The 20,307-nt window shown below is 36.8% G+C and overlaps 1 protein-coding gene across 1 annotated transcript in view; it reads right to left on the bottom strand.

Moving 5' to 3' along the window:
• LOC150095635 (dynein axonemal heavy chain 8-like) overlaps positions 1–20,307 on the bottom strand; it is a 2,108,518-nt gene that overhangs the window by 1,658,918 nt on the left and 429,293 nt on the right. The window contains exons 17-18 of the mRNA XM_090409931.1: positions 10,714–10,810; positions 1,564–1,684 (exon numbers count right to left, since the gene is read on the bottom strand). Coding sequence (XP_090266057.1) covers positions 1,564–1,684; positions 10,714–10,810 — 218 coding nt within the window. The remainder of the gene's footprint in view (positions 1–1,563; positions 1,685–10,713; positions 10,811–20,307) is intronic.

The raw sequence follows: 20,307 nt of genomic DNA, 5'->3' as shown, positions 1-20,307 counted from the left end.
ATTGAGATAAATTGATCTCTAAATTTTAATGCAGTCATTGCATTTCCAGTAATCATGTTATAAAATTTATGCGCATTTTGAATGTTTACCTCAAAAATGCGTATTGCCAATTTCTTTGGCCATCTAATTGTCTTTCATAAAGTGGAATAGTAAGAAATCATTTAGTATTTGATCAGAAAGATCGGTGCCTGACATACCCAAATTATAATCCCTAACGATATTTGGTTTTAATTGAAATTTACCATTCCGATTTTGCACTTCAACCATTTCAAATTTGCGCATATTTGAAATGGAAAGAACTTCCCTCTTATCCTTCCATTTGCTGACTACAACAGGACCTCTTCTTTGCAATACGAGATTACTTGTAGTGACCTTAAAGACGCAAAATCACTTGGGGTATGGGAACAAACTATGCCTGAGGAGCATGGCAGTGAACATATTAATTTTCATTCCATAATTGATACAGGATTCCAGTAATCTGTTCAACAGGTGTTGCAGTCCTGTTTTAGTGTTTGATAGTAATACCTTGTCATCTGCATATCTTATTGCAAATATCTGTCTACCTCCAATCTTTATTCCTTCTTCCAAATAATCCAGTGCTTCTTTTAGCATTGCTGTGACCTTTAAAGTCACCCATCAAAAGTATGGGTTCAGGCAGTTGCAAGATAAGGTTATCAAGATCAATTTCATTTAACTCAGCACGTGGTGGTAAATAAATTGAACATATTGTAATAAGAAATCCTACAGAAAGGCGAATTACTACTGCTTCCAGAGAAGTATTAAATTGGACATAATGGAAAGGGATATGAGTGCCCACTAAGATAGCTACTCCTCCATGAGGAGGACTACTCCAGTTGTCCTTGCATACAACAGTGAAATTCCTAAATGTAAGGTCCTCATTGAGTCTTATGTATGTTTCCTATAGACAGAAATAGAAAGGTTTGTGTTTCTGCAACAAAATCTTGATATCATTAATATTCTGGCAAAATCTACAACAGTTCCATTGTAAAAATTTTCCTACTGTTTTTGGCTTTATAGACTTGTCAGGATTTCAGGAGGTTGAGGGCTTACCTTTGTCAGGTTTATGTTTATCAACTGTTTTTGGGAAATGAGGATGGCTAGTGTCTATCTCTTCCTTCCATAAAGTATTCGATACATCTGATGTGTTAGGGTCAGTTGGTAAGTTTAAATTACTTTCAGTGGATAAGTAAGTATCCATTTTTTCTGTGGGAAAGTTTGGTGTTTATCTTTAAGTGATATCTTTGACATAATTTTTGTGACAAGTGTGTTCTCATCAAATGGGACCATTTTTGGAGTTGTCATAGGTCATGTGATTGATGCGCTCAAAGAGAAGCACTTGCGATTGTAACGTTCAGGTATGGTGAAATTATCAGATGGTGGAACAGACATACAAGTTTGAGTTGCTGTTGGTATGAAAAGTAGACTTCTAAATTCCAGCTAAGTTCATATACGTTTTTCTAAGGTAAACACAGCAACCAAAATTCAGATTGCTGAGTATCAAGGAATAAATATTGTATTCCTTAATCCTCAACATTAACTTACCTTCAACATTACCTTCAATATCAACTTTTCTCTTTGATGCAATGATCTTAGCAACATCTGTTATATATGTTATGCCTTTATTAACAGCAGACTGCAGCATATCTGTATCAGGTGAAATTTCCTGAAAATAAAAATATATAACATAACAGGAATTTAAAAAATCAAATGAAAGAGGGGGGGGGGGGAGACAGAGCTGAAAAACAGGCATTAGCCTGTTTTCATTATTTGCCTTTAAAAAGAAATATAATTATGTGTTTTATTTGATTTATGATGAGAAATGATGAGCTATGTTGATGGGGGGGGGGGGGTACATACCAGATGGACCATGCAATCATGAGCTTGCAGCTAATTCATTGTTTTAATATTGATTTAATGATATTCTGATAATTAGCAATTGTAGTATTTTTGTATATGACTGTGGTTCAGTGTGTCTATTTATTTTTGATATAGTTATACCATGTACAATAGACTTAACTGTGTTATTCATGGCGCCAATGTGAACAAGCAGAATAGTGGCCAAGAAATAGTAAGAATTTGACATGGGGGATTTTGTGAAATGTAGTGAGTAGGCTATGCATTCATTGCCAAGAGAAAATTTATTGTGGTATGAGAATGTCAGTGGAGAGAGACGGAGTGTATCATACATGTGTTTTACAAGCTAGAAATGTGGGACCTGTCAACAGCAATAGAATGAAGTAGCAAAAGTTAGGACTGAAAGCCATGGAACTAAATGTATTGTAGTGAACGGAGTCTCAGATTTAAATGATGGTGAAAGAAATGATAAAGAGAGCATAAATGAAGTGACTGAAATTAGCAGTTAGATAGCACATGCTGGCCTGGTTGGCCGAGTGGTTAGCATATCCGCTCTGTAGCCAAAAGGCTGCGGGTTTGAATCCCGCAGTGGACATGGATGTTTGTGATTGTGTGTGAAAACACTAGTGGTGGTAGGCGGTAGATGGCGTTGGTGTAGTTGCAGTTCGTTGTAGTTGGTGGATTGAATGGTGGACACAGAAATGTAGAGCAGGTGCCCTCCCTCGGTGAGTCTTTCGACTCCTGGAGGTGTCACATAATAATAATAATAATGTCATGTCATGTCATCTTCTTAATACCCTCTTTTACCCTGCAGTGTCAAGGGTTTATTAATCATTGGACCTCAATCCGCTCACATTATAAGGTGGTCAGCCCTATGCCCCAGTATATCCTATGGCCTGTAGTGTTGAGTTTTCAAGGCCAGTTTGCCTGCTTTGCAGGATGAAAAACCCCAGAATAAACTGGGAGAAAAAACCTTGCTGTCCATGCCCAAGACTGGCTAACTTGGCTATGGCTGAGGAAGATCCTTCAGCTCCTCACGTCACCGACGGGAATCGAACCTAGGACACTCCTTCCTCAGGCATATGGTTGCGAAGCGCATAGCCACTAGGCTAACCGCGCGGACAAGAACTTAACTAGAAACTGCAAATAGAAAAAGAACTTAAATTAGAACTTGATAGAAAAGTTACTTGGAACTCCAATGATGATGAACTAGAAATGAATGAATTATGGAAGAAATTAAAAGAAGAATTATTAAAAATAAGAACCTAGGACACTCCTTCCCCAGGCATATGGTTGCGAAGCGCATAGCCACTAGGCTAACTGCGTGGACAAGAACTTAAATAGAAACTGCAAATAGAAAAAGAACTTAAATTAGAACTTGATAGAAAAATTACTTGGAACTCCAATGATGATGAACTAGAAATGAATGAATTATGAAGAAATTAAAAGAAGAATTAAAAATAAGTACAGAAATACTGTGTTATAGTACATCTCACAAGCAGAAAGATTTTTGAAAATTTTGCTGGCACGTCAACAATTTACAGGCAACATCGGTTTATATGCTTATAAATCATTCAAAAAAAATTTTTTTTAATTGTTACAATATGTACAAGTTAAATTTTGTTTTACACAAAAGAAACTAACCAACAAATACATAGCCCATTGTAGGAACAAGGCCTAGCAGCTGATGTTAAGAACAACTAGCCAATTGCTGAGGGGCATAATGACATGACTCAGCTGATAGAAAACAACTGTGTTTAGCCGCTAAAACTTTTCAATTGATATAAAAACTTTTCATTATTTAAAACTTATTAATTATCTCAAGTTTATAACCTTTAATATTTTTAGCATACAAAAAGTCACCAGCTGCAACTTTGCCAAAACACGTAGCATCTAAACATATGATATTAAGAGTAACATGGCGATTGTATCTGTCATATCTGCCGGGCCTTCTTCCTACAGTAGGTTATGAACAAATACAATTTTTCCTTGCATCAGTCGACACATCGTAGATAACTCATGCTTAGGATTCCCGGACTCTTCCCTTCTCAAATCGCACGTGCGTTCATTATGCATTCTGCGTGGCTCATCCACCAGTAGGCAGAAATCAGCAGCGGCAAGTGTATTATTTTTGTGTTTATGCTGTAAGTGTGAATTATAAAGGTCATTTAATTTAAGCATATAATAAAATGTTGATTTTTTGAAACTATAAAAAAATGCATTTGATTTTATTTTGAATAAATTTGTTACAGTTCTACTTAACATGGCTAGTGTAAATAAAAAAACAAAAATTATCAGAATCAAACATACTGAGGAGTATGGCATGATTAACAAAGACAATAAAGCAGTATATGTTTTATGTTCTAGAACAGTTGAATGCAGAATGTCGTCAGCAACAAGGCATTATGGGACAAACCATAATCGCTCCTTGAGAAAAGCAAGTATAAACAGAAAGAATTTATTGCTCGGGCAATTAAAAATAGAAATATTCAATCAATAGCCCTAATGAAATTTATTGGCAGTTGTTCAAATATAACTGCTGCTAGTTTTTTGCCTCAAACGTAATTGCCAAACAAAGGAGGTGATGGGGAATATATATAAAAGAAGCATGGTTAAAATGCAGCTCTCTTTGAAGATTTTGAAAACAAGGAAAAAAATTATTCAAAGAATAAAAGATATGCCTTTGTTAGAAACACGGTGAAAGAATCTTAGAAATGGCTAAAAATATAACTCATCAGCAAAAAATAGATAAAAAATCTTCTGGTTTAATTTCTCTTCATCTTGATGAGAGTACTGATATAACTGGATCAACTTGTTTAGCAATTTTTATTCGTTATTGTGTTGGGAATAATATCAGAGAAGAAGAATTGATCAGTTTAACATCATTAGCAACAACAACAAAAGGAATAGATATTTGAAATGCAGTTGTAAATGCACTTGCTGAAAGAGAAATAGATCTTTACAATACTGTATCAATAACTATTGATGGTGCTTGCAGTATGACTGGAGAGGAAAATGGTTTTGTCAATTTATTTACCATATTAGACCAGGCGTTCCCAACCCTATGCCCGCGGGCACCATGGTGTCTGTCGACCAATTTTTGTGTGCCTGCCACTGTTCAACCGTGTGCTGAATAGTTTGAAATAATCACGTGCACATCACGCAATAATTCATGGCATACTATATGATGCATGCGTTAATGACACATGATGAGTATTAAATGCATACAATGTAAAGCAGACGCGCATAATTTTAACGGTGTCTTGTACTTAAATTTTTGAAATATTTTGATTTTTAATACTAAAATAAGTGAATCGAGTAAAAGACAACAAACTTATAATTTTAACATTGACTGGGAGGAAACATTGTTTCGTTAATTTTAAAGATAATTGTGTTTATTTGTTGTGCAACAGTAGCATTGCAATTCCAAAAAAACATAATGTTGAACATCGCTTCCAGACAATGCATGCCACTTTCAATACGAATTATCCACTTAAATCTGAAATAAGTACAAAAAAAATAAATGAACTAAAATCGAACCTGTCTGCCCAACAGTCGGTTTTCACTAGACATGTGGTAACATCTAAAATGCCACCATTGCTTCTTTAAAATTTTCTCACATGCTCGCAAAGAAGAAAAAAACCATTCCAAGATGGCGAGTTGTTAAAAGAAGCATTTTTGACTGGTGCCAATTGTTCATTTGAGGTATTTTCTAACAAACATGAGATTATGTCAGCAATATAAGATTTGCAATTGTCAAATAACATCATCACAAGAAGAATACAAGTAATTTCAATGGACATACAAACTCAGTTAAAAAGTGACTTGGAAATTTGTAACTGGTTCTCTTTACAATTTGACGAGTCAACAGATGTATCACACACAGCACAGTTAGCAGTTATGGTGAGAATGGTATTTAGTAACTTCACTGCAAAAGAAGGTCTACTGAAAATATTACCCATGAAAGGACGAACAACGGGTGAATATATTTATAATACATTCAGAATATACGCCAAGTCGATAGATATGCCTTTGCACAAGCTGTCTGCAATAATTACTGATAGAGCACCCATTAATGATGATGATGATAATAATAATAATAATAATAATAATAATAATAATAAAAGTTGAAGTGGCAGAAGTTCAGGAGAATGTAGAAGACCTGAATAAAGAAATAGTTTGCTTACGTGTAGTCCTTCACAGAGCAAACTGTGAGTCTGAAAGGCTACAGAAACAGCAAGAGGTTGATCAAACTGAAAACAGGGAAAAAAAAGCAAGAGATCTAAAACCAGAAAGAAAACTGTAAGAATAAATGAAAGATAAAGCATAAGCAGATAATTTTATGTGGGAATTCTATGATAAGGGAGACACTTCATGAAAGTGCAACAAAATCTTGTTTCCCTGGTGCAAAAATTAATAATATTTGTGATACTGTCAGACTCCAGAAAGGGGAGGTAAAAGAATTGATTGTTTTGGCTGGAACCAATGACTTGAGAGGTGAAAAGTGTGAGGGAATATGTGAAAGAGTTACTGGAAGAGGCTAAAAAGAAGAACAAGAAGGTTAAGTTTTATAAGTCTGTTGCTAGCTTGAGCTAATTGTTGAACTACTTGATGATCTTTTGCATATATATATATATGTGTGTGTTGAGGAACATTGACTTGGTTGTTTTGATACATTTCTATAAAGAGTATTTAATGACTAAAACTGAGAATAATGTAAGGTTTTAATGGTATAACACACTACTAGTTTCGGCTTTTGACAGCCTTTTTCAGGTGTCTTTTAAAAATAGGAACAGCATTAAAAACACTGAAGCTTAAAAAAACTGAGAAACACAGGAAAAAATTGCAGTACATAATTAACATGAAAAACGCTGTAGTTACATTTAAGTTGTTCTTTCAATCATGGCATTGTTTGGTGAGTGCGTGCTTGCAGTCTCTCGTGAATGCCAGTACTGAACAACAGTAGAATGGCTATCTGGGAGGTTGCAGCTCAAATTGTTATTATTTGAATGTTCATGATTAAGGATGATTTCTCTGGACTCCACAATTTTTCTTTCAAACTCATCATGGCAACGAATGATGTTTATGGATCTATCCCAGCAGACTGAACCTCCTGGTGTCCATCATTAGGATTGTTTAAGAAAATAACATGACTAGACAAAGCACTGCCGCATGTTCTTTTGTAAGAGATGTCTCTCTTATGCTCCTCTATACGTAATTCAATAGATTTATCTGTTTGACCAAAATAAGGGATATTACAATCACACCATATCTTGTACATGCCAGGATATTTCAGATTATGGTGATGAGGCTTCGGTTGGCTTACTAGAGAGCGGATTTATATATATAATCATTCCTGTGCATAAAGCAGGATCTAAGTCTGTGGCAGCATTTATAGACCAATTAGTATCTCAGGAGTAGTAGTAAAAGTACTGAAAAAATTGATCACTAAGAGAATTCAGAATTGGTGGATAAGAATATGATATGCTATGAGCCGAGTAGCATGGCTTTGTGAAAGTTTGGTCATGCCTTAGTAATCTACTAACTTTTTATAACAGAGTGACAACTGATCCTTTTATCCAAGTGTGAGCAAACAAAGTTTGCGCCTGAAAGTATCTTCTGGACTGGGGGTAAAGTGGTACAACACCAGGACGACTCCTTGCAAAGGTGGAGCAAGCTACCGACACTCCTGTCTCAGTATCTCACAATGCAAAACACATTTCCTTGCGGATATGTCTAATGTTATGCATTAAGGGAAGGGCCACTGAGACAGGAGTGTTGAGATACCGAGACAGGAGTGTTGGTAGCTTGCTCCACCTTTGCAAGGAGTCGTCCTGGTGTTGTACCACCTTACCCCCAGTCCTGAAGATACTTTCAGGCGCAAACTTTGTTTGCTCACACTTGGATAAAAGGATCAAACTAAATTTATTATATTCTAACCAAGTGAAAAATAAATTTCAACAGAGTGACAACTGAATTGGATAAAAACATAACCACACCATGATACTGCAGGATTTTACAAAGGCATTTGATAGGATACCACATGAAACTCTGTTAGGTAAACTGCAACAAATGGGGTTGGATAGGAAACTAGTGATAGAGATAAAAAAAAAAAAAAAGGATGGCTGATGGACAGATAACAAAAAATAGCATATGGAAGTACAGAATCCAAGAGAATGCAGGTAACTAGAGGTGTGCTAGATGGCTCTGTGCTTGAACCACTGCTGTTGAATTTGTATATAAATGATTAAGGAACTAATTTGAAGGGTGGTATTCAGTTGTTAAATCTTTAAAGGTACCTGGGACATGACTATAAATAATAATTTACATGATAACCACAGCAATTAACTTTAATGATATGAAAGTACAGATATTTTGTACTGAAAATAACAGTACATCATCAGTGTGTAGAAACAAGCAAATCAAAGGAACTGGAATACAAAGTATATGCAGTAGTTAGTGGTTTACCAATTCAAAACTGTTGCTGCATACTAGAAATTAATATTAATAAATAATATTATAAAAAATATTATTACATTTTTAATAATATTTTTGGCAGTTTAGTCAGTATTTTTGATGGTTACATAAGATAAGAATCTCCCAAACTTTTAGGGGAGAGAGAGAGAGAGAGAGAGAGCATCATTCCAATTCAGATTTTGCCAATATAAAAGGGGTTCACAACTTTCTTTGAAAAGGTGTTCATATTTCAACCTGCATCTATGGTGAAGATGAGCTTTATCCCACTGGATATTGAGTTCATTGTCAATACTATGTTGTGCCATAACAGACTTTTGGGGTTTCATGTATTCGATATAATAATGATGTGCATCTGTCTTCCACAGAATGGCCTGTTTGTCCAAAGTATGTTAGATTACATTCACACGGTATCTGGTAAATGCCAGCTAATGATAGAGGTTAATTAGAAATTAATTATAACATTATAATTAGAAATTATAATTAATTATTAATATATAATAAATAAAATATATAATTAATTATAACCATACAAAAATGCAAATTAAACAATTAAATAAGCTGCTCGATGAAGTTGTTAGTTGAGATCAAAATGATGTAAACCAGTTGCACACTCATTTTGGAAGAACTCCTCATTTATATGGCCTCCCAAACATTCATAAAGAAGGTTATCCAGTAAGACCCAACGTGAATTGTATTGACTCTTCCACCTATAGAATTGCTAAATTTCTATCTATTCTTTTATTTCTATCTATATTTCTATTTCTAAATCACGTTTATTAACTGCCCATATTAACTCTTCAATTAGTCTCTAGACTCCATGGAGATGCTGTAAATAATAATAATAATTATTATTATTATTATTCAGGCCTCCATGGAGTCAAAAGACTTATCGTGGGAGGTTCTTCCTAAGAAACACAAAGTCTATCATACCACTCCTTGAACTAATTGACCGTTCTCGCTCTCACCACTCCATCAGGCAATGCATTCCATGGTTCAACCACCCTCCATGCAAAGAAACCACTCCTCACCCTCTTGCACACAGTTTCCTTTCGCAACTTCCAGGGATGGCCTCTTGTCGTGACTCCTTCCTGCTGTTCAACCATGCGAAAGAACTGCCCAGTGTCAACCCTGTAACAACCTCTCAACAGTTTAAAAGTCTCAATCATATCACCTCTCCTTCTTCTATCAACCAAACTCTGCAGTCCACATTTGCTCAGCCGATCCTCATAACTAACATTGTACAATCTTGAAACCATAATAATAATAATAATAATAACAAAGATCTGTATTTAAGTTTTGTAGATCTGAAAAAAGGCATATGAGAAGGTGTCAAGAGAAAAGCTATTCAAAACGCTACAATTGTATGGTGTCAATCGAGAGTTACATCAAGCAATACTCATTCTTTATTTGAGTTGTAAGTCAGCAGTTGGAATTGAATGAAGTACAGGAAGATGGTTTAATGTTAAATTTGGTGTCAGACAAGGATGTACATTATCCTCTCTGTTATTCTTTATCTATATGGATCACATTATGAAGAAAACTGATATTAAAACTGATATCTAGATTGGAGATGTTAATCTCAGCTCTCTTTACTTGATGCAGATGATTTTATATTTCTAAATAAATCCAGTACAAGTCTGTAAGATTCCCTGACTAAATTGAATAACTGTTGTAATAAATTTTGGGTGAAAATCAGTAATTGCAAGACAAAGACAATGAAAATAGGCAGAAACACTGAAAATATCAACTGCATTGTAAATGGAGAACCAATAGAACAAATAAAACATTTCAGCTACCTGGCAGGATTTTTAATGAAGATGGTAAATTAAATATGGAAATAGACAAGAGAATCAACAAAGCTGTTATGGTAGAAAATTAACTGAATAGATTTGTATGGAATAAGAGAGAAATGAGTCAAAACACTAAATTAGCTATATACAAGGCAATGTTCAAACCAATTTTAACTTATGGATCTGAGAGCTGGGTTAGAAAGAAAACACTTCACCAAAGACTAGAGACAACAGATATGAAAGTCCTCCCGAGAAAGATTAGGGGCATGAACAGATGATTTCAATGGCAAAATTATATTAAGAATGAAGATATGCCGGCCTGGTTGGCCAAGTGGTTAGTGTCTCCACTCTGCAGCCAAAAGGCTGTGGGTTCGAATCCCAGCATGGGCATGGATGTTTGTGATTGTCTGTGAAAATAATAGTGGTGGTGGTTGGCAGTAGATTGCGTTGGTGTAGTTGTGGTTCATTGTACACCCTCTGTCTAAAAGGAAACTGAACTTTTCAAAAATAGAAGAAACTAAATCATATAAACTAAATCATATTCATTTGATTATTTATATGATATACTCACCAAGTCAGGAATTTTAAGCAGTATCTTTGTTTTAAAGAGTGCTATTTGCTTACTATTTGATTCCAGTGTTAATGCTTCCTTTGAGGGGACAGATGTCCTAATGAATAACAATATTAAAGAAAAATTAAAACCGAAAACATTATTTTTTAGAGATATACAAACATAAAAGCATCTTAAAGAAACTTTAAGTGAATTAAAATAATAAAACGTAAAAGTGTATTATGTGAGAGGAAGTGATAAGTCATTGAAATATAACTGGAATTGCTGTTGTTGTTATTGTAATGTTACATAATTCTCAGTTGCTCTAATTGTTATTTGTATAGTACTTTCCTTGTGTGTGTGTGAGGTCATGAGCATGGGCAGCTGATTTAAAAAGGGATTTAAAAAGTGAATGCAATTTTTTTTTTAAATTTAATTTTAGTTATTGTTTTAGAGGTATCAGTTCTGATCCCTATCCCAGATGCCAATTTACCACACAATAGCACTGAAAATCAGTTGCCTAAAATAATAGAAGGTATATCATAAAATTATATATCGATAATATAATGACCAGTATTCAGTGAGCTATTTATTGTGGTATTTTATCCTTGTGAAATGAACATAGAGAAGTTGAAGTGTAGAGGATATGGTGGAGGAGTGATTGATGATGAATTAGCAGGATGTATATGAGGTATTAAGTACACTTGATGTTAATAAAGGCAATAATGCTTGACAATATATCATATATATATATATAATAATATATCATAGCAATTATTAGATATATGAAGAGCCAAAGGCTTCAATTCGGCGACATATGACTTGTAATGAAGGGAAGTCATATGTCGCCGAATTCAAGCCTTTGGCTCTTCATATATCTAATAATTTATTAGAACACCTCTCGGCAATACTCATAGAAAGGTTGTAAGTTCTGTTCGCTACAAACTTGATATTAACTAGGTCTACCTACTCACTGATGAGACCTCAATAAAGGTTGAAACCGGTCTGGGTAGTGACCTTCTCTCATAATGTTGAACATAAATACAGCTCCTAGGAGCTAAGTTCACATTATAGATAAATATCAAGAATAGTGATCGGAGCTTGCTCCACCTTAGACATGAGTTGCCTCAGCTTGCACTACCTTTAGGGTCAGTTGCTGCAGTATCCAGGTATTTGCTTACGCTTGGAATCGCCAAACTTTATATGGTTTCTACTATATTCGGCATGAAACTCTTTGAGTTTCTTATTCGGCTAAGAAACAATATGGGATGTAATATCCCTTAACTTAAACATATCATAGCAAGTTTGCAAGGAATGGCATGGAGAACTAATATCATCCTTGGCAAACGTTTAACATGAGTCTTGCAACAGAGCAAGTCCCAAAAGAGTGGGAACTAGGAAAAATTGCTCCACTTCACAAAGGGAGAGGGATAAGACTCGAGTTACAAATTATAGGCCAATTGTTAAGGTGGTAGAGAGGATGGCGAGAAATAAGATTCAGAATTCAGTAGATGATAGCAGTAATCTCTATGATGATCAACATAAGTTCGTTAGGGAGAGATCTTATTTTTCCAATCTGCTCATGTACTACAACAAGGTGACAAATTCACTGGATAAGGGATATGCGTATACAGTGATAAACTTGCACTTTTAAAAGTCCTTTGACATATTACCTCAAGATATTTTACCTCCAGTCCAGCATGGAGAGAGCACATCGAGTGAATGGTATCAGTGGAACTAGCTGTAGATCCAGAAATGAGTTGTTGTGTTTGTATACCAATGCTAGAAGCATAAGAAACAAGGAGGATGAAATAGTTGCACTAATTGTGTCTGTGTACCCAGAGATTGTTGGAATAAGTGAGACATGGTTAGATGAGGACGACATCCTGACAGGAATAGAGATGGAAAGGTATGATGTGTTTCGTGAGGATAGAAGGGATAAAAAGGGAGGGGGAGTGCTATTGATGATAGAGAAAGAGTTATGTCCATACAAGGTAGAGATGCAAGAGGGAAATAGGGCCAGTGGTTTTGAGGCAGTATGGTGTGAGATAGAGGTGAATAGAATCAAATACTTGGTGGGATGTTGTTATAGACCTGGTAATGTGGATGGTGGTGATAGTGAAATGTATAGTCAAATAAGCCAAGCAAATAAGAAAAGGGTGATCATTATGGGTGATTTTAATTATGGCAATATAGACTGGATTGAAGAGATAGCGACTGGAAGTAAAGAAAATGAGTTTCTTGAGTTTTTGAGGGATAACTACCTCAGACAGTATGTAACAGAGGGCACACAAGGATTAAGGGTCTTGGATTTGGTCATCTCATCGGAGGATGTAATTATAAATGAGGTGTCAAATCATCCACCAATTGGTGAAAGTGACCATGAGGTGATTACCTGGGTGGTTGCCAGCAGTGCAAGGACCCCTGTGAAAAAAGGGTATATGTGGAACTACAAGGGGGGTGATTATGAAGAGCTCAGGAGACAGCTTGCAGGTGTAGCATGGAATGAGGAGTTAGCTGGAAAAGAGATCAATGCAGCTTGGGGGATTTTCAAAAACTATTTAGTAGATGCAATGTCTAAATGTATACCACGGGTGAGAAGGTTAAATAAGGTAGGTGTGAGATGGATGAATAAAGAGATTAAGCATGCAATACAGAAAAAAAAGGCATTGTGGAGACAGCATAAGAGAAGTGGAAGTAACCAATTTCATGAGGTCTACAAAGACCAGGCAAGGAGGGTGACTTGGTTGGTGGAGGTAGCTAAAGAGAGGTATGAACAGCAGTTAGCTAATGAAGCCAAAAAGAATCCTAGGGAGTTCTTTCGATATGTAGCCAGCAAAAGAAAGAATGATTATGGAAGGATGACATTGATTGGAGGAAATGGTATAAAGACAGCTGTTGCAGAATGTGTTGTGGAGATACTTAATGAGCAATTCATAAAGATCTTTCAATCTTGTGAATGTGACTTCATGGAGAGATTAAGAGCAGTTGATGATGGGGAGGAGAGACTGACTGTAAGTGAGCAAGAGGTGTTTGGGGAGTTGAGCAAACTAGATGTAAATAAGGCTGTGGGACTTGATAATATATCACCACGTATTCTGAAGGAGTGTGCCAGAGAGTTGACACCTGCCTTGACATATTTTTTTAATACGAGTCTTGCACTTGGTCAAGTTCCTAAAGAGTGGAAGGAGGGCAAGATTGTGCCACTTCATAAAGGAGGTGATCGAACTCAAGCATCAAACTATAGGCCTATCTGTGTGTCAGGTGTTGTGGTTAAGTTGTTGGAGAAGCTTGTGAGAACTAGGATCCAGAGTTGGGTTGACAACAATGGTATAATCTTTGATGGACAGCATGGATTTGCTAAAGGGAGGTCATGTTTTAGTAATCTACTTACTTATTACAATAAAGTGACTGCTTCCTTGGACAGAGGAGAAGGATACACAGTAATATACTTGGATTTTGCAAAGGCTTTTGATAGAGTACCTCATGATAAGTTGACAGTCAAACTAGAGCAGATGGGGTTGGATATTAGATTAGTGCATTGGATTGGAGACTGGCTATCTGATAGGTATCAACAAGTTGTGTATGGGGGTGCAATATCCAGGAAAAGGAAAGTCACTAGTGGAGTGCCTCAGGGGTCTGTTTTAGGGCCATTACTATTTAACTTATATATTAATGATATTGGTGAAGATTTGGATGGAGATATTCAGTTGTTTGCAGATGATGCAAAGTTGGGACGAACCATAAAGAGTAGTGAAGATGTTGTGGCCTTGCAAGAAGACTTGAATAAATTGAGTGATTGGGCAAGCAAATGGGGATGTGAGTTCAATGTTGCAAAATGTACAGGGTGTTCGGGATAAATTTGACATATTTATAATTAATTATATTTCTCCGTAAGTTACATGTATTAACACACACTTCTCTTCATTTAAAAGTTTGGACCCTTCTTCATTCATATACAAGATGTCAGAAAGGATGGATAGCTGGAACCCACCTGAATCATGGAAGAGAATAACTTGTATCATGATGATTCGTGCCCGCCATCAAAATAAGGATATTACGACTGCTGCCCAATGCTCCCTGAATACAGTAAAAACAATCAGGCATGAACTAGAGACTTGCAATGGTGACTACGAGGATGTAGCAAGAAGAAAAATCCCTAGCAGACGATCTGATTGCGTTCGTACAGCAGAATTCCTCGCAAATCTGCAGGAACAGGTGTTGAAGAACCCTGGCATTGGAATTCGGGCTTTGTTCGTGGAGTTGCTAACTGTAGTCAAGCCCTGGATAACAAGGGTAGCCAATGGTAGGCCGTATGTATGGCAGCAGGATTCGACCCCTTGCCACACCTCTGGGAAAAGTCAAAAATGGTTGTCTGAAAATTTCTACGACTTCACCAGTCCAAATGTTTGGCCTCCAAACTCCCCAGACCTTAACCCCATGGATTATTTTGTATGGGGCGCAGTTGAAAAAGACACCAATCGCACTTCCAGTAATACAAAAGCCCAGTTAATGGATAAAATTAAAACAGTTTTTGCGGCCCTTCCCAGGGAGACTGTAGCATCAGCTTGTTCGAGGTTCCGAAGCAGAATTGAAGCTGTGATCGATGCTAATGGTGGTTATTTTGAGTAAATCTTGTTGATAGTATTGTAATTAACTCTGCCTGTAATGTTTTTTTGTCAATTCATTAAATTTAATAGATACAAAGAAGATTTTCTTTTTCCTTACGAAACTGTCAAATTTATCCCGAACACCCTGTAAAGTTTTAAAATTTGGAAAACAAAGATGGGATGCAGAATTTATGCTTGGTGAGAATATATTGTTGGAAGTAGAGGAAATAAGAGATCTGGGGGTGATAGTGGATAAGGATCTAAAATTTAGGGGACACATCGCCAAAATTGTGAAGACAACACAAAGACTTCTGGGAATGATGCGGAGGACACTGACATGTAGAAGTAGGGAGATACTTGTTCCAATGTATAAGGCTTTGATTAGGCCGCACTTGGACTATTGTGCCCAGATTTGGTCACCGGGTTTTCAGAAGGATGAAGAGATGTTGGAAAGGGTCCAAAGGCGACTGACTAAGGTAGTTTCTGACCTCTGGAATGTTGAGTATGAGGAAAGATTGAAAAGATGTAATTTGCAGAGTCTCGTGGAGAGAAGGAAGAGGGGAGATATGATAGAGACCTACAAGTTGGTAAGGGGTTGTTATAGGATCAATGGTGGAGAAGTTCTACAGAGAATAGTGGGAGATCAGGGGAGAACCAGAGGTCATCCCTGGAAACTGTATAAGGAGGGTGTGAGTAAGGGAGTGAGAGGCAGGTTTTTTTCGTGCAGAGTTGTGAGTGATTGGAATGCCTTGCCTGAGAGCGTGGTGTCTGCAAGTAGTTTGAATGTGTTTAAGACACGGTATGATGAGATGTGTGTGTAAGATAAAAGGACCTCCTAGATGAGTCTTTGACTCCATGAGGTCTTGTTTAATAATAATAATAATAATAATAATATATGTTGGCAACTAAATTGAAATGGATGTGAATGGATAAGAGACTAGTCAGTTGGATTAGTAATTGGCTGTCAGATAGGTATCAGCAGGTGGTGTATGAGGTAGATATATCCCAAAAGAAGAAGATCACTAGTGGAGTACTGCAGGGGATGTCATGGAGCCATTATTGTTTATCTTGTATGTTAATAATATCAGGAATGGCTTAACTTGAGATATGTAGTAATTTGACAATGATGCAAAGTTGGGAAGAACTATAAGCAGCAAAAAAGACGTGGCTTTACAGGAGAAACTACCGTATTTAGTTGAATATAACTCACCCTCACATATAATTTGCAACAATGATTTTACTTTACAAAAAAAAAAGAAATTAAAAAGTTTCGCATATACCTCACACATGAAAAAAGTTTAAACATGTTTACATCAGTGCAACAGTAACTTGCTTGCTGCAGTAAACAACACCCTCCCCAACAGCCACAATACTGCAGACCAGAAAAATAAGTAGTTTGTTGTATCAGTGAATAAGGTGCAGGGACATTTGGAGTCTGTGTAATATATTTGTCAACAAATAATACAATTGGAGACAACTGGGATAAAAACTTTACATTAGTGATTAACAGCACTAACTAAATGAATCTCATGTCCCTTCCCACAGAAACTATGCTCTATAGACTCCAGCAAAACCATATGTTGTACTGCCAAACACAGCCTCTAAATAAAAATTACTGTTCGAACATTTAGCAAAATTTTCAATTGCATGAAATAAGTGTTTGTTCGATTGCATTTGAAATTTTCAATGTCATTATGCCAGATCACAAAGGCTAACATCAAATAAAATTCTCACAGTGAATTGAAACTAACATGCTGAATAATATGTGTATGTGAGTCTGCCTGCCAGCCTAATGAAGAAGCGACATGCAAACAGGCAGCAAAAAAATTCGACTGAAGGATTATCGTTGTATCAGTTGGGCCTACCCATACCATGAGGAAGCAGTACACAAACGGTAATAAGAAGTCCAATTGGACCAATAAATGGACAAATTGCCACCCCGATGTGAACGCATTAAAACTAATATATAGTGAATGTTGTTATGACAGTTTCAGATGTTTCGGAATTCAGTGGAAGAGAATCAGCATTTCAACTCAACAATTGTCGACTTGCCTTTATCATTGAGCTGCATAATCTTTTGTTAATACCACACCAATCATAATGCACATCTTCATAGCTGCTCTATCTCTACTGGCCTACAACTGCTATCCATTTTGCTCTATGTTTTCATTTCTCATTAGTCATTTGTGAAGGATTGGTCATTATATATCTCAAGTCTTGTAAATCACTGGTAATTTTTGCTTGAAATATGGAGAAAAGTTCAAGTTAGAGTGCTGCTTTTAAACTTAAAGTTATTAATTTTGCAGAAAAATATGACAATTGAAAACATGACTCACAGCAGGCTGTGCATTTACAGTGAATGAGTCTAACATGCAATATTGGCATAAACAGAACCGTGCATTAGAAAGAAGCAATAAGTCGAAAAAAGCATTCCGAGGACCTAAAAATGGAAAGTTGCCTGAATTTGAGGACGAGTTACTTGAATATGCATCAGGTTTGAATAACGATGGTTGCTGTGTTTATTATTATTATTATTATTATTACCCGAAGGCCTTATGGAGTCAAAGTCTCATCTAGGAGGTCCTTTTATCACACGCACACAGCTCATCATACGGTGCCTTGAACACATTCAAACTCCTTGCAGACACCACACTCTCAGGCAAGGCATTCCAATCATTTACAACTCTGCATGAGAAATACCTGCCTCTCAGTCCCATACTCACACCTTCTATAATAAATTTGGTTTAATCCTTTATCCAAGTGTGTGCAAACAAAGTTTGCACCTGAAAGTATCTTCAGAACTATGGTAAAGTGGTACAACACCGGCGACTCCTTGCAAAGGTGGAGCAAGCTACCAACACTCCTAACTCAGTATCTCCCATAATGCACAACACATCTCCTTGCAGATATGTCTAATGTTATGCATTAAGGGAAGAGCCACAACCTAGACTGGTTTCGACCTTTATTGAGGTCTCTTCAGTGGGAGCCAGGCCCAAGTTACCAGGCAGAAGCATTAGCAGGTCATCTCTACCTATAGGAGCTGCCAAATGGTGTGCCACCCTTTTTCAATAAATTACTCTGGCTTTAGAGAAATATGTTGAAAGTTCATTTTTCACTTGGTTAGAGTATAATAAATTTAATTTAATCCTTTATCCAAGTGTGTGCAAACAAAGTTTGCACCTGAAAGTATCTTCAGGACTGGGGTAAAGTGGTACAACACCAGACGACTCCTTGCAAAGGTGGAGCAAGATACCAACACTCCTATCTCAGTATCTCCCATAATGCACAACACATCTCCTTGCAGATATGTATAATGTTATGCATTAAGGGAAGGGCCACTACCCAGACTGGTTTTGATCTTTATTGAGGTCTCTTCAGTGGAAGGAGCCAGGCCTAAGTGGAGATACCAGGCAGAAGCATTAGCAAGGTCATCTCTATCTATAGAAGTTGCTCAAACGGTGTGCAACATTATACATATCTGCAAAGAGATGTGTTTTGCATTATGGGGGATATTAAGATAGGAGTGATGTTAGCTTGCTCCACCTTTGCAACGCGTTGCCCGGTGTTGTACCACTTTACTCCAGTTCTGAAGATACTTTCAGGCGCAAACTTTGTTTGCATACACTTGGATAAAGGATTAAACTAAATTTATTATAGTCTGACCAAGTGAAAAATAAACTTTCAACATCTTTCTCTAAATCCACAGTAATTTAATAAAAAGGTGGCACACCGTTTGGCAGCTCCTATAGGAGGAGATGACCTTGCTAATGCTTCTCCCTTGGTATCTCCACTTGGGCCTGGCTCCCACTGAAGAGACCTCAATAAAGGTCGAAACAAGTCTGGGTAGTGGCCCTTCCCTTAATGCATAACATTATACATATCTGCACGGAGATGTGTTGTGCATTTTGGGAAATACTGAGATAGGAATGTTGGTAGCTTGCTCCACCTTCGCAAGGAGTCGCCCGGTGTTGTACCACTTTACCCTAGTTCTGAAGATACTTTCAGGCGCAAACTTTGTTTGCACACACTTGGATAAAGGATTAAACTAAATTTATTATAGTCTGACCAAGTGAAAAATAAACTTTCAACACTCACACCTTCTTTATACAGTTTCCAGGGATGACCTCTGGTTCTTCCCCGATCTCCCACTATTTTTGGTAGAACTTCTCCAGCATTGATACTATCCCTTACCAACTTGTAGGTCTCTATCATATCTCCCCTCTTCCTCCTATCCACCAGACTCTGCAAATTGCATCTTCTCAATCTTTCCTCATACTCGACATTCCAGAGGTCAGAAACTACCTTAGTCAGTCGGCTTTGGACACTTTCCAACATCTCTTCATCCTTCTGAAAACCAGGTGACCAAATCTGGGCACAATAATCCATGTGTGGCCTAATCAAAGCCTTATACAATGGAACAAGAATCTCCCTACTTCTACAAGTCTGTGTCTGCATCATTCCCAGAAGCCTTTGTGTTGTCTTCACAGTATTGGCTATGTGTCCCCCTAAATTTCAGATCCTTATCCACTATCACCCCCAGATCTCTTATTTCTTCCACCTCCAACAATATATTCTCACCAAGCATAAATTCTGCATCCCATCTTTGTTTTCCAAATTTTAAAACCTTACATTTTGCAACATTGAACTCACATCCCCATTTCCGTGCCAAATCACTCAATTTATTCAAGTCTTCTTGCAAGGCAACAATATCTTCACTACTCTACATGGTGTTTCCCAACTTTGCATAATCTGCAAACAACTGAATATCTCCATCCAAATTAATATACAAGTTAAACAGTAATGGCCATAAAACAGACTCCTGAGACACTCCACTAGTGAATTTCCTTTTCCGGGAAATAGCTCCCCCATACAATGGTGAAAATGAACCTGAATAACTGAAATACTACAGTTAAAAACACATCAATTAGGAGATTCTTGGTAAGTCATACCCATTTTCAATTTTTTCTTGAAAACTTAATTTCTAAAAATCCCCACATATATCTTG

Source organism: Typopeltis vanoorti, chromosome 20, assembly GCF_054136105.1.
Source record: "Typopeltis vanoorti isolate ZY-2024b chromosome 20, IOZ_Tvanoo_1.0, whole genome shotgun sequence".
Taxonomy (NCBI): Eukaryota; Metazoa; Arthropoda; class Arachnida; order Uropygi; family Thelyphonidae; genus Typopeltis; species Typopeltis vanoorti.
The sequence above is the reverse complement of the archived record's forward strand: the minus strand, read 5'-3'. Positions and strand labels throughout refer to the sequence as shown.